Here is an 11,632-nt window from a genome sequence, read left to right as displayed (position 1 = left end):
GACTAATTTGCTATGGCTTGTCAACAAAATGAGCTTTTCTTTTCCAACCAGACTGTCTGTCTCTGGCTGCATGGGAGGTGGGGTTGCGAGGGGGGGGGGGGGGTAACATCACAAAATTGCCGCCACGTGCACTCAAATGTCTGCTTTATAACAACAACTTTTACCTGATTGGCCAATACCCAAAAGAGAGTATTTATATACGACATCTGATTGGTTGCCGCCTCGGAGTCGATAGTGAACCGAGTGCAAATCTACCAGACAAGAGTTTCTTGCGCGTCTCGTACTACGAGAAAGTAGTGCCGTGATGCAAATGTGTTTTCAGACAATACTATCGGCCAGAGGTGTCTTTGAATAACATATTGTGTAGTTGGCTCATTCTAGCACACGTATTTTGTAAAAGGTGGTGTTTTGTCCGCGTGATTTGAGCGAAAGGTTCGCCCTGTGTTAGCTGCGGAGGGATACTTAACGTCCCACTGCGCGTCAAAATATTGGCTCTGGGAAACCGCGTCAAAGCTCAGACAGCGGCAACTCGTCCTCAGGATATCTACAAGCCGCGGATGACATTGCAACCTGCCACACTCGCGTGCGTTTCGAGGAAACTCGGGAATCTACGCTCGTTGTTGTTTTCATCGGAACCTAGTTTTGTTTTTGTTGGCGGTATCTCGAGTCTCGAGACCCTCCCAACCCAACTCGGACCCGCTTTCATGTCGGTTTTCAGGCACTGGTGTGCGACTTTACGGTCGTGACTCGAAAAGAACGGGCGCGGTGTGGCCAACTTGGCGCACTGCTGGACGGTCCACACCACTATTTAGACGACGCCCGAACCCCCTAAAGTCTTAATAGTCGTTGTCGAAACCTCAGCCGGCTGCCTTGGAACACCACCACCACCGGATTTTCGTTTTTACCCCCTCTTTTTTTTCTAATATGTTGCTGTCAAAGTTTGGTTCATTTTCCCATATTTGCAACCCTTCGAGCATGGATCACATGCCAGTGAAAATTCAGCTTCAGCCGGGTAGGTAACCTTAACGTCTTGGTCAAAGCCGTTGCTGCGGGCGGCGAGAGTTGAAAGAGGTTAACGGCTAACTGCTGGCCGGCTGTTGTGGAACTACGCGGGAGCTAATGTTGGCCACACGTTGTCGCCCCGAAACAGTCAAAGTGGAGAAGGAGCCGTTCGAAAAGGTGTACCAGGTGGGCTCCGTGCTGGGGAGCGGTGGCTTCGGCACCGTGTACGCCGGCAGCAGGCTCTCTGACGGGGCACCGGTGAGTCGCGGGCGCAGTGGAGAAAAATTGGGAATTTCCCTTTTATACGACTTATTTTCTAAATGTTTTCTTTGTTGGGTTTTTAGGTGGCTGTAAAACACGTCGCAAAGGAAAGGGTGACCGAGTGGGGCTCAATTGTAAGTGTTTGTTTTGATGCTATGGAGGGTTGGGCTGCGTGTAATCCTCGCACTCATCATGGATTCCCTCTCTTTCGGGTCTCAGAATGGAAGCATGGTCCCGCTCGAGATCCTCCTGCTCAAGAAGGTCAGCTCATCGTTTCGCGGAGTTATCAAATTGCTGGACTATTACGAGCGCGCCGACGGCTGGCTCCTGGTTATGGAGAGGCCGGAGCTCGTCAAGGACCTGTTCGATTTCATAACCGAGAAGGGCGCCCTGGACGAAGACGCGGCGCGGGGCTTCTTCCGCCAAGTCCTGGAGGCGGTGAGGCACTGCTACAGTTGCGGGGTGGTACACCGGGACATCAAGGACGAGAACCTGCTCGTGGATCTCCGCACCGGGGAGCTCAAGCTTATCGACTTCGGTTCTGGGGCGATTCTCAAGGACACCGTGTACACCGACTTCGACGGTAAGATGCTGCGTTGTTTTGGTGATTTCTGACCCGGGCTTGCTTAGCGTTGCCCTTGTTGCACTCGTCGGTGCTATTTTCAGTCGCGGAGGCGTTCACTAGCCGGTGACGCAGTGGTGTTTTTTTCTCCTTTTTCTTTTTTGTTTTGGGGTGTCGGGAGTTTCCTCTCTTCATTAAATGCTGTAAATTCAATATATTTCTTTGGTCTTTGATTGACGCGTGTATCACATGGGAATCGAACGGCATTCTTTTTTGGGGGGTGGTTGTGAGGGGGCACTTTCCTCGTCATTGTTTCCATTTCAAATTGAGTCGTTGGTGCTTGACGAATCCATGCCGCGTGATTCACGTGTGTCCATACTGTACCGGAATCGAACAGCGTGAGTCACAGTCGGGTTGTCTAGTGCCACGTAACGCGTTTGTTGTGAAACCCGAGCCGTGGCGTCACATGATGGGATCACGTTTCCTGCTCTGTTGTTGTGGTGGTGGGGGAGGAGGGGGGGGGGGGGCGGTGACCAGTTTGTTGTGGTTGTACAGGGAGCTTCTTTATTTTTTGTGCATGACACAGAAACACAAAACATGTTTATTTGTGTGTGTGTGTGTGTGTGTGTGTGTGCCCTCCATACTCACTCCTCCCCCTTTGATGTTTTTTTAGGCACTCGTGTGTACAGTCCACCAGAGTGGATCCGCTTCCACAGATATCACGGACGCTCGGCCACGGTGTGGTCGCTCGGCGTGCTGCTTTACGACATGGTGTGCGGAGATATCCCCTTCGAGCAGGACGAGGAGATCCTTCGGGGGAGAGTGTACTTCAGGAGGAGGGTGTCAGCTGGTGAGTGTGGGTGACGGGACTGAAAGGGCGCACGCAAAGAGTGACTTTGTCGCCACCTAGCTGCACTAATGGGATCTAGAATGAACCGGTGTGAAAGGACTAGTCTGGAGTGGTGTTTCCCAGCCTTGATAGAGCCAAGTCACTTGTTTTCTTACAAAAAAAAGATCTCGCGCCACACCAGCCTGGCAACTTTTGTAGTTCATAAACCGTTATTATACAAAAGAAGTGAAACTGTGGACCATCCCTTTGCAGTTGTCGTCCTAATGCCATCTCTTGATTCAACAGAGTGCCAGCAGCTGATTAAATGGTGCCTGGCCTTGCGGCCCTCCGACCGGCCCACGCTGGAGCAGATCTGCGACCACCCCTGGATGAGGGTGTCGGCCGAGGTGCCCGAGTCCAATCCCGAGGAGCCGGCCGCCGGCGACATTCGCCTGCGGACCATCGCCACGGATTCGTCGTCGAGCACGACCTCCAGCAAGGAGAGCCTCTGAGGAGCGGTCTGAAACACGCTAAAGACTCTCTGGGGGGCGATGAGGAGGGGGCAAGGCCAGGCCGCAAGGAGTTAACGGACTCTTGTATGGTCGCCCGTGGCCGAGCTTGGCTGATCAATGGCCAACAACGGCTCCTTTTTTTTCCCCATTCAGTTAGCATAATACAAGTTGTTTCCTAAAGGGGAACATGTTGCTGTTTGGGTGCAACTGTTTGTTGTTGCTTCTCTTAATTCTCCTCCACATCTCCTTTTTTTCATTCAGTTTGATACAAGTTGTTTCCTAAAGGGGAACATGTTGCTGTTTGGGTGGTCTTACCGGAACTATTTATTCCCCCTCTGCCCTTCCCTTTGTCAGTAGGCTGGCGTATGCATCTGGCAAGGCCTTCCTATTTCAGATATGGATGCTCTCATAGAGCGTAGGAGTAAACTTTTTTTTTCCCCCAATGTTTTAATTTTGGAGTGCCTTTTTTTGGGGGGGGAATGCTGCTTTTTCTGGGGGCTTTTCATCTCAAACAATTTTTTTTCCCCCCTCGGATTCAACCTCAGTGATGGAGACCAAGCGCCTCCATCACCGACAAGCCAAGTAGCCCCCAGCTGAGAGGCTGCGAGAGCATTAAAGAGTAGAGAATGGAATACTTGAAACTCACACACACTCACGCACGCGACTGTGTATCACTCTTCGAAGCTGCTCACTCACTCTATAGCCTGAACAGGTGTTTTGGAAACTGGATCCTGTCTTTTTCTGAATGTCTACAACATGTAAACACACACACACACACACCTCTACCCCCTCCCCCCTTCCCTCCTGCTGTGTTCAGCCATGCCTGTTGCGAGTTTTGTCGCGCTTCTTTAACTTTTTGCCCCCCCCCCCCCCCCCCCGCCATCTCACTGCTTGACACTTCATGGTCCCCCACTCCTGGCCTCCCCCGGGGGCTCCTTGGGGTGTGAAATGCACAATCAATGCAATATTCATCAACTATGTTGTTGTTGGAATTTTTTTTTTTTTTTTTTTTGGAGGGGTGGACAAATATTGTACAGTGTGTTCACCCTTCTATCGGTATGTAATTTTTCCCCCCCCTCCATTTGCTTTTAATTTATTTGTAAACGAAACATGTAGACATTCCACGTTCTGTGGTTATTTATTTATTTATTTTCTATGCTTAAAAGTCCCCTCCCTTTAAAATAATTTTTGCATATCCTACTTGGCCTTTAGTTTGCATTCCTAACTTATTTTTACATTATCGACAATTTTTTTTTTTTTTAATTGTAGATGTGGAGGATGCACTGACAGTTGTCGATGTAAAGCAGATAAAATGAGTTTACTTAAAGTTGAAAGGATTTGAATGTTAACTACTTTGGAGATTAAATCCATCTGGTTTCTGTACTTTCAAGTTGAACTTTTGAGTTGTTTGGGAAGCAAAACAATTGTGGTCTCCACACAGCCTCGATACCGTAGGGCTCACTGTTGCCACTCGGGGCTCCAAAGGATGGATTTTTTTTTTGTTTTTGTTTTTGATACAAAATTTTCAATTAAAGACCCACTTTTATGTACAGAAACAACTGGTGGTATGATTTTTTTTCCCCCTCCCCCAAAATGCAAGAATGGCAATAAACCATGTTATTTTAGTTTATTTTTTTTCACCCAACTCAACTCCGCCCGAGCACTTCCAAAGCACCGACCCCGCTAATCCTCCCATTGTTTTACCGTCTCACTGGCTTTTTTGGCATGTAAATGAGGGCCATCTTTTTCTTCATCCCAAACCCTTACAAATGATGATGAGGCCTCATCCACTCTCACTGTGAAATCCTCATTAAATGAATATGGGTGGGCATATGGTCCACCCTCCCCCACACACTTTTAGTCAACGTCCATGAGCCACACACATCCATTTAAACATTTGCACTTCCGTGTAGAGCGTTCAATCTGAGGTGGAGGTCGTAGGGGCCTCATCCAATGACGTCATATGAAAAGTACGCGGATTACCACCAGCATCCAAGGCGCTTTGGATGACTTCAAGAGACTTTCGTAGGAGACGAGTCGCCAGACAGAAGAGGAGGATGCCAGATGGACTCCAGGGGCCCCCAGGGCCCCTGTTGGGCGCAGATGGGCCGGTGGGTGTCAACCCACACAGGCGGCACAGGCTGCGGTGCCAGCACCGAGAACAGGAAAAGACGAAACGAGAGATCACACTAGCGCTGCCAGCGATACTACGCTTCACACTAGTTTCTTTGTTTCTCGATGCGTTTGTGTGTCCATGCGTCTGACCCCACTTTAAGGACACGGCCATCGCAATGCATGAGCTCGCATTGGCCCATGCTGTGTTGTGTCAAGGCGCGTGTATGCGCATTATGGTCACGATACAAAACCAGCAGGAATTGTGGCAGAAAAATGTCTTGAGGAATCCATTGATTTCTTACACTCGAGTGTAATGCCACAATTAAATCTTTCCTGACGCTCCTGCCTCGTACTCTGTAATCATTGTTGAATTATGATCAACTATTAACATTGGGGTAAAAGGCAGTTATGGTTTATTGCACTATAAATGGGGTCGCATAAATTGTATAAATTGTTTTCTTTGTCACACTACTCATGATACTTTTTAGAACTAAATAAAGCGTACTATTAGGTATACAATATTATGCAATATACAAACGTTTACAGTAATCATGTGTATCATGCATGCCAGGCCTCTAGTCTGCGCTGTCACTTTGAGGAGAAACATGCGCAGCAACTTCCGGCCCTCTCGGGGCAAAACGTTCATGTCCAACTATCAAACCCCATATGTGATAAATGAATGACGGTGAGTAATGCGGATCTACTGCACACTTCAGTGAACCACACATGAAGTAAATGTATACTTTGTAGGAGAAACGTTCGTAAAAAACAGTACTATTAGCACCAATGCTACGACGTCACCTGATGTTCCGCCATTACTGTTTCTGTCGTGGCTTTCGCGCTACTTGCCCACATTCAAAAATGGCTCCGTTTTCAGCGCTGTTAATAAATATAATGCTTTTACTTAAAAAAATAAGTCACCATTGATGTTAACAGCTTTGTGAACGTCGTATAGCTTCACCCTCCATCTCCCAATATACTTAACGAATATTTAGTCTAGTAATTAGTTCGCCATTTCTATTAAGCTTAGAATAGCTTGGCCCTCAAGCAAACAAAGCGAGGGCTCAAGGTGTGCTTGAGTCAGTTTTGGTGAGGAGGAACTGAGAAATGTGCCGGTGGGTTCTTTTCTTTTTCATTTTCACATCCTGTAGGTGCAGTGGCGTCATGGACAAAATACTGTGGCCTACATGGTGTTGATGTGTAGTCCATGTGTTAACTTGATTTTTCTTCAACCGTCCTGGGATTCAGTTTGAACCTTCTCAATGTGTTGTGTAGATGTTGCCGCTCACTGCGGAGGTCGCCTGCTCTCTGCTGGGACTTATTGCCTCATGGTCTGGTCCTGGTGTTCATTAAAAGCCGCGCTGGTGCCAGTGGAGGAGTACCTGGCTGCGAGGCTGGAGGGAACCTGCTGCTCACCCTGAAGGAACTCTTTGTTCTGTGGAACACCATGTATCGCCACTGTAAACATGAGCGGTAAGTGTGAGCACACACTGAGATAAAATGTTGAGGTGTTCTTTAATGTTTTTTTTTTGTTGAGGGCACGTGTTCAAGCGCAGTTGTTAATGGGAGTTAACAAAAGCGAGGGTGCAAGAAAAAGAAATGTTAAATTAAAAAATAATGACTATTACCGGAGAGTTATTGGGTATCTGCTCTGCTGTCATGGTCGAGTGTGCGGAAGGACACCTTGTCAGTCACGTTTTGTTCGGAGTATCCCTAAAACTTTTACGTGTGCTTTAAAAATTCATCTTTGTTTTGTTTTTTATCGTTTTGGCGCATTTTCCTTCCATTCCGATTTCCTTCGCTGAACTACCAGCGCAAATGTCACAGCCTCGTAGTCAGACAGTTTACGAGTCTCGCAAAATAAACTCGAGATTGAAAAAAAAGAAAACCCAAAACACTTTAGGCTCTTGTTTAAAGAGTGAAGTCTGGTGCGCCTCCTCGGTGACGATGATTAAAGGCTGAGCGTTGGCCACAGGTATGCAGCAGCCACTTGAGGCTCAGCGCAGCTAGCGGGAATGTATGGGAGCTTACTGTACTTTCACCGTGAGAATATGTAGAACCATATGGATGGCTGTGGAGAGCCTGGGAATCTGTTTGAACTCAAAAGGAATGGAACAGTTATGGATGGCGTTCGGCTTTCCAGGAATGTTCCGAAATGAAATCCGAAACCCTGCAAGTGTTCAGAATGATTTTGTAGTCCGAGTCATTTTTTATTTTGGACTTACTCGGCAATTAATCCTGTCAAAGAATCCGTTTCGTTGACTAGATATATAGCATTCTGAGCCTAGCATGGCAGCCATTTTACTGGAATATATCATCACAGGGCCTGCTATTTGGAAGTGAGTTTTGATGTTGTTGTTTTTTTTAGTGCATTTACAGTATTTGTTGGAAAATTAGTCCGGTTTTAGCATAAGATTCTTCACATTAAATTCCCTCGAAAACAGTCACACCAGTCCCTTGCTGATGTGGAACATTGCGATCCTGCCACAGTGCGAGCGAGGCATGCGGTCACAGTTTCGCTGTCCTCAAGAGTCTTTGAATTGGAAGAAATGTGAGAATGTTTCGCACCCCTCGGGTGGATCGATGCCACGGCGAGCGCGTCAGTGCAACAATTGTGTCGGCAGTTTTCACGATGACACTCCGGCTCCGACATCGTGAATGAAACATGAGTTTAGATTTTAAAATCACTTCATTTGTATCTTCACCCTCCCCTCCTCTGTTGTTTACCTGTGGCTCCGTATCCACGGCGATGGCCAAAGTCGTCACGGCGATTGTGTTACAACCAGGACATCCAGTTCCCAGACAAGGGGGGGAAACGTGGTATTCCCACTAAGAATAATGACAGTAATACTAAGCCGCTAGTGTTCCCGAAAGTCAATCACAAAGCAAGAACATATAGTAACTACATGATGTCAAAAAAAAAAAAAAAAATTGGATCTGCTGTAATTTTGTTCAAGTGCTGGCCGAGCATAAATCCCCCCCCCCCCCCCCCCCCCCAAAAGCGAGCGCTTGCATTTTTATTGGAGCAAGTAAAGTGCATCATAACGCAGTGTAACCTGCAGCGCCGAAACTCAGACGCGGGCCGAGCGCAACTAGGTCACACGCGGCATCAGAGCAAGCGAGCACGCACGCACGCAGCAAAGTGCAAATACGGTCGTGTGCGAGGAGGTCGCTGCTCTCGGCCTACTTTGCGCTGCCATCCTGCAGCCTTTGCGTGGCACGGCATGAAGATAGGGACACACCACGCCGGCCTCCTGGCGGATTCTCAAACTGCCATTTTTAAATCCTCCCAACGCTCGTTTGCAAAAGTAAACGGACCTCTCAGTGTATTGGATGGCGGCCATTTTAAACGTCTGTCAACATTAGTCTCAGTTCCATTGTCGGCGTGTGTAAATGACGAGCCTTTTCCGTTTGAATTTCCGGTGAAGCGTTAAAATAGACCAATGCGAAAGGTCAGCCCATCGATAAAATGCGCTCGAAGGCTTCCCTCCGGTTGTAATTCTTTTCCCTGGCAAAGCCGAAGCAAATGGCAGTGATCCAAACGTGGGTGGCAAAGGCACTCAGGTGGATGGCAAAGGTCCCAAAAGGACTCAACAAGCCGTGATGCTGCTGCTGCTGCTGCCAGTTTTTGTCTTTTTGTCTTTCAGTTTTGTTTTATAAGGAAGGAGGAGGAAGCCATTAGCTCAGTAGCTTCGAAGAATGCACTCAGTGAGCAGCTGAGCTTACTTCTGCTCCACCAACTTTGGAGTCCAGCAGCACGGCAACACAGGCAGCAACCCCCCCCCCCACCCCACGCGCCACCCCCGTTTATTCACGTTTGCGTCTCAGCGGATTATCTGCGGTGACGTCGCCACGGAAGGTTACGACTCTCGACTGACTGTTGTCATATGTCACATCGGCGTCGGGACTTTTCCATTGTGCGTAAACAATGTGCTTCATCTTGTCCATTCGCGCGGGCAGATATGCGATAAGGCGGCCGCGGGCTCGGCGTGATTGCGACCTTTAGAACGATACGGCCGGCCATTTGGGCGGGGTCAAACCTCCGCGTATTAGCTCGACTTCCGGCGTTGATGAATCGGTACGGAAGCTAATTTGTTGCTACGCGGTCGGACCGCGTTGGTGAGTGACATCATCTCTGGTCAACAGGAGCCGGGGGTTGATTCGCAAAGGTCAGCCAGCTGTCACCCGACATGCGGATGACATCACGGAGAGGCAAATTGTCTTGTTTGAACGGGGTGCCGACAAAAGTATTGGGACACGAGATGTCAAATTCGAGCTGGCCACGGCAGCGTGATGTAATCTCGATTCCACGTGCTGAGTTGGTACGTTTGCGATCACGTGGACAAGCGAAGCGGCCTTTATTATTTCCGTCTCCATTCCGTACTTTTCATGACATTTAAAATTGAATGCGGTCACGGTTGAATGTATCTCTTTGAACTCGGTCAAGCTTGAAATGTCTCTCGTGGAATCATGGAGAAAAAAAAATAATAAAGTCGTCTTTTCAATGACAACGTATAAACATTAACAACATGCGAGGTGTCCCGGCTGGTCCGCCGACGATCTCGTAATCCCTAAAGAAGCTGAGGCCAGGTTACCGCGGCGACAACAAAGCGGCCTTTTCCCCGCGTTTCAAGCCAAAAAGTGACATCGCGTAAGTTGAAGTACGGCCTTCGAGCTAGACAGAAGCGAGTCTCTTCTGGCCAGTTCAGTGTCATCAGCTTTTATGAGTTGTTCTTTTGTGTGTGTTAGCAAGTACTCGAGTTCCCGGAAAAAGAAAAATGTTTCACGGAAGACAAAGTGAATCAAAGTGCGCCGTCAAGTCGCTGACGTTTATTGCTTTACCGAAGCTTATTTTAAGAACAAAGTGTATCCAGTTTAGGAGCAAACAAAGTGTCAGTCGAGTGCCAAGTCGTCCTCCCGATTCATGACGGCACATCTTGTTTTTGATCTTGTTTTGGCCGCAGGCGTCGTGTGACGTCGTGTTGATGCCTCCCGTGTGTATTTGACACATGTTTGTCCAGCTCTTGTTGCCCATGCCGGCTAAAAATAGAGCGGGAGTGATCCACTCAGCGACGGTTTAATTATTCAAGAGCTGGAAAAGGCTAAATCGCTACGGCCGCCGCGTCCGCCCTACTCGGACTCTTTATTTCCGTTCCAGGATGTCGAGTGGACGCGGCGAGTATGCGTCACCTTGTCATCCGTTTGCCACCGCGCGATAACGTTGTCTTCTAAGCCCCCCGGCCCGCATGCTGAATAACATCCCGCGTCACCGGAGTAAACCGCGTCACATGTTCTTTCCATATTTGCCCTCCCTAACTAGTGCCCATTGTGACAAAGCGTTTATTGGCTCTGGTTTACGATGTTGTCTGCACAAGCACTCAATGCTGTGCCTCATAGTACTCGGGGAACATGACATTTTGTTTCCCCCTCCCAAAAAAAATTTGACTTTCCTGTTTATGTGTATTTAAAAAAAAAAAAATACAGCTCCCATCTGTATTTAAAGCCTCCACCAGGCGAGGATGGATAATAAGTTGAGATCAATCTAGGTTATTATTCACGACAAGCAATTCAAAATATGAAAAGCAGCAAATAACGTCTGGATAAGAAATGCGAGCCGCATGCAAATTGAGCAAACTATGAAACCGCGCTGTCCATTTGATTGATATCATCTTTGTTGCCATGAACAGGGAAGTGCACTTCTAACATCTCATTTAAGGCATGTCTATTAAAACCCGTTCAGTGCCAGCCGTTTTCAGATCCTTCATAATCCTACGTGGGGGGGGGGGGGGGGGGGGGAATGTAATTGCATAAAATGCGGATGCTGACACTTGGAGCTCAATGGTGCCATCCCGCAAAACGAGCGCTCCCGTCAAACAAAAGCCACTCTCGGGACCGGGGCCCTGGAGGTCGATCCCCCCCCCCCCTCATTTACAGTTGGGACAGCAACAAGCCCGCATGCATTCAGTTGCCGAGTTCACTCGGTTCGCCGCTTGGCAGCATCCGTGCAAGCGTTTTGCCGCCAGTCACAAGCGCATGAACCCCTCTGAACCCCCCCGGCCTCCCCTGCCACCCGGAGCACGTAAACAGCGAGGCATGCCGGGAATGCCCACGTGCATTGATAGACCCCGTTTTTGTGCCACCGGTGGCATTTGTTTGGTTAATCACGCCGGCGTCCATTGTTATTGGCCGGGCTAGGGGCGGGGCCTCCTCGCTCGGCTGAAAGAACCTCTGAGCATCAGCAACATACTGCTTTGCTTTCATCAGGGGTTATAGGATCCCAGAGAAGCGTCAACTCTCGTCGTGCATTTTATTAAATGTATTGTTCGGGCTTTAATCTTCCCGCATGGACTC

General features: G+C 48.5%; 1 protein-coding gene across 1 annotated transcript in view; it reads left to right on the top strand.

Moving 5' to 3' along the window:
- The first annotated feature begins 288 nt into the window (after window positions 1-288).
- Window positions 289-11,632, top strand: part of LOC127593725 (serine/threonine-protein kinase pim-3-like) — a 15,288-nt gene continuing 3,944 nt past the window's right edge. Inside the window, exons 1-7 of the mRNA XM_052055343.1 lie at window positions 289-1,012; window positions 1,151-1,260; window positions 1,347-1,397; window positions 1,483-1,846; window positions 2,499-2,675; window positions 2,961-5,966; window positions 6,557-6,754. Coding sequence (XP_051911303.1) covers window positions 925-1,012; window positions 1,151-1,260; window positions 1,347-1,397; window positions 1,483-1,846; window positions 2,499-2,675; window positions 2,961-3,166 — 996 coding nt within the window. The 5' untranslated portion in view covers window positions 289-924 and the 3' untranslated portion in view covers window positions 3,167-5,966; window positions 6,557-6,754. The remainder of the gene's footprint in view (window positions 1,013-1,150; window positions 1,261-1,346; window positions 1,398-1,482; window positions 1,847-2,498; window positions 2,676-2,960; window positions 5,967-6,556; window positions 6,755-11,632) is intronic.

This window comes from Hippocampus zosterae, chromosome 21, assembly GCF_025434085.1.
Source record: "Hippocampus zosterae strain Florida chromosome 21, ASM2543408v3, whole genome shotgun sequence".
Classification (NCBI taxonomy): Eukaryota; Metazoa; Chordata; class Actinopteri; order Syngnathiformes; family Syngnathidae; genus Hippocampus; species Hippocampus zosterae.
Note: the sequence above shows the minus strand (reverse complement) of the source record. Positions and strands in the feature narration are given on the sequence as shown.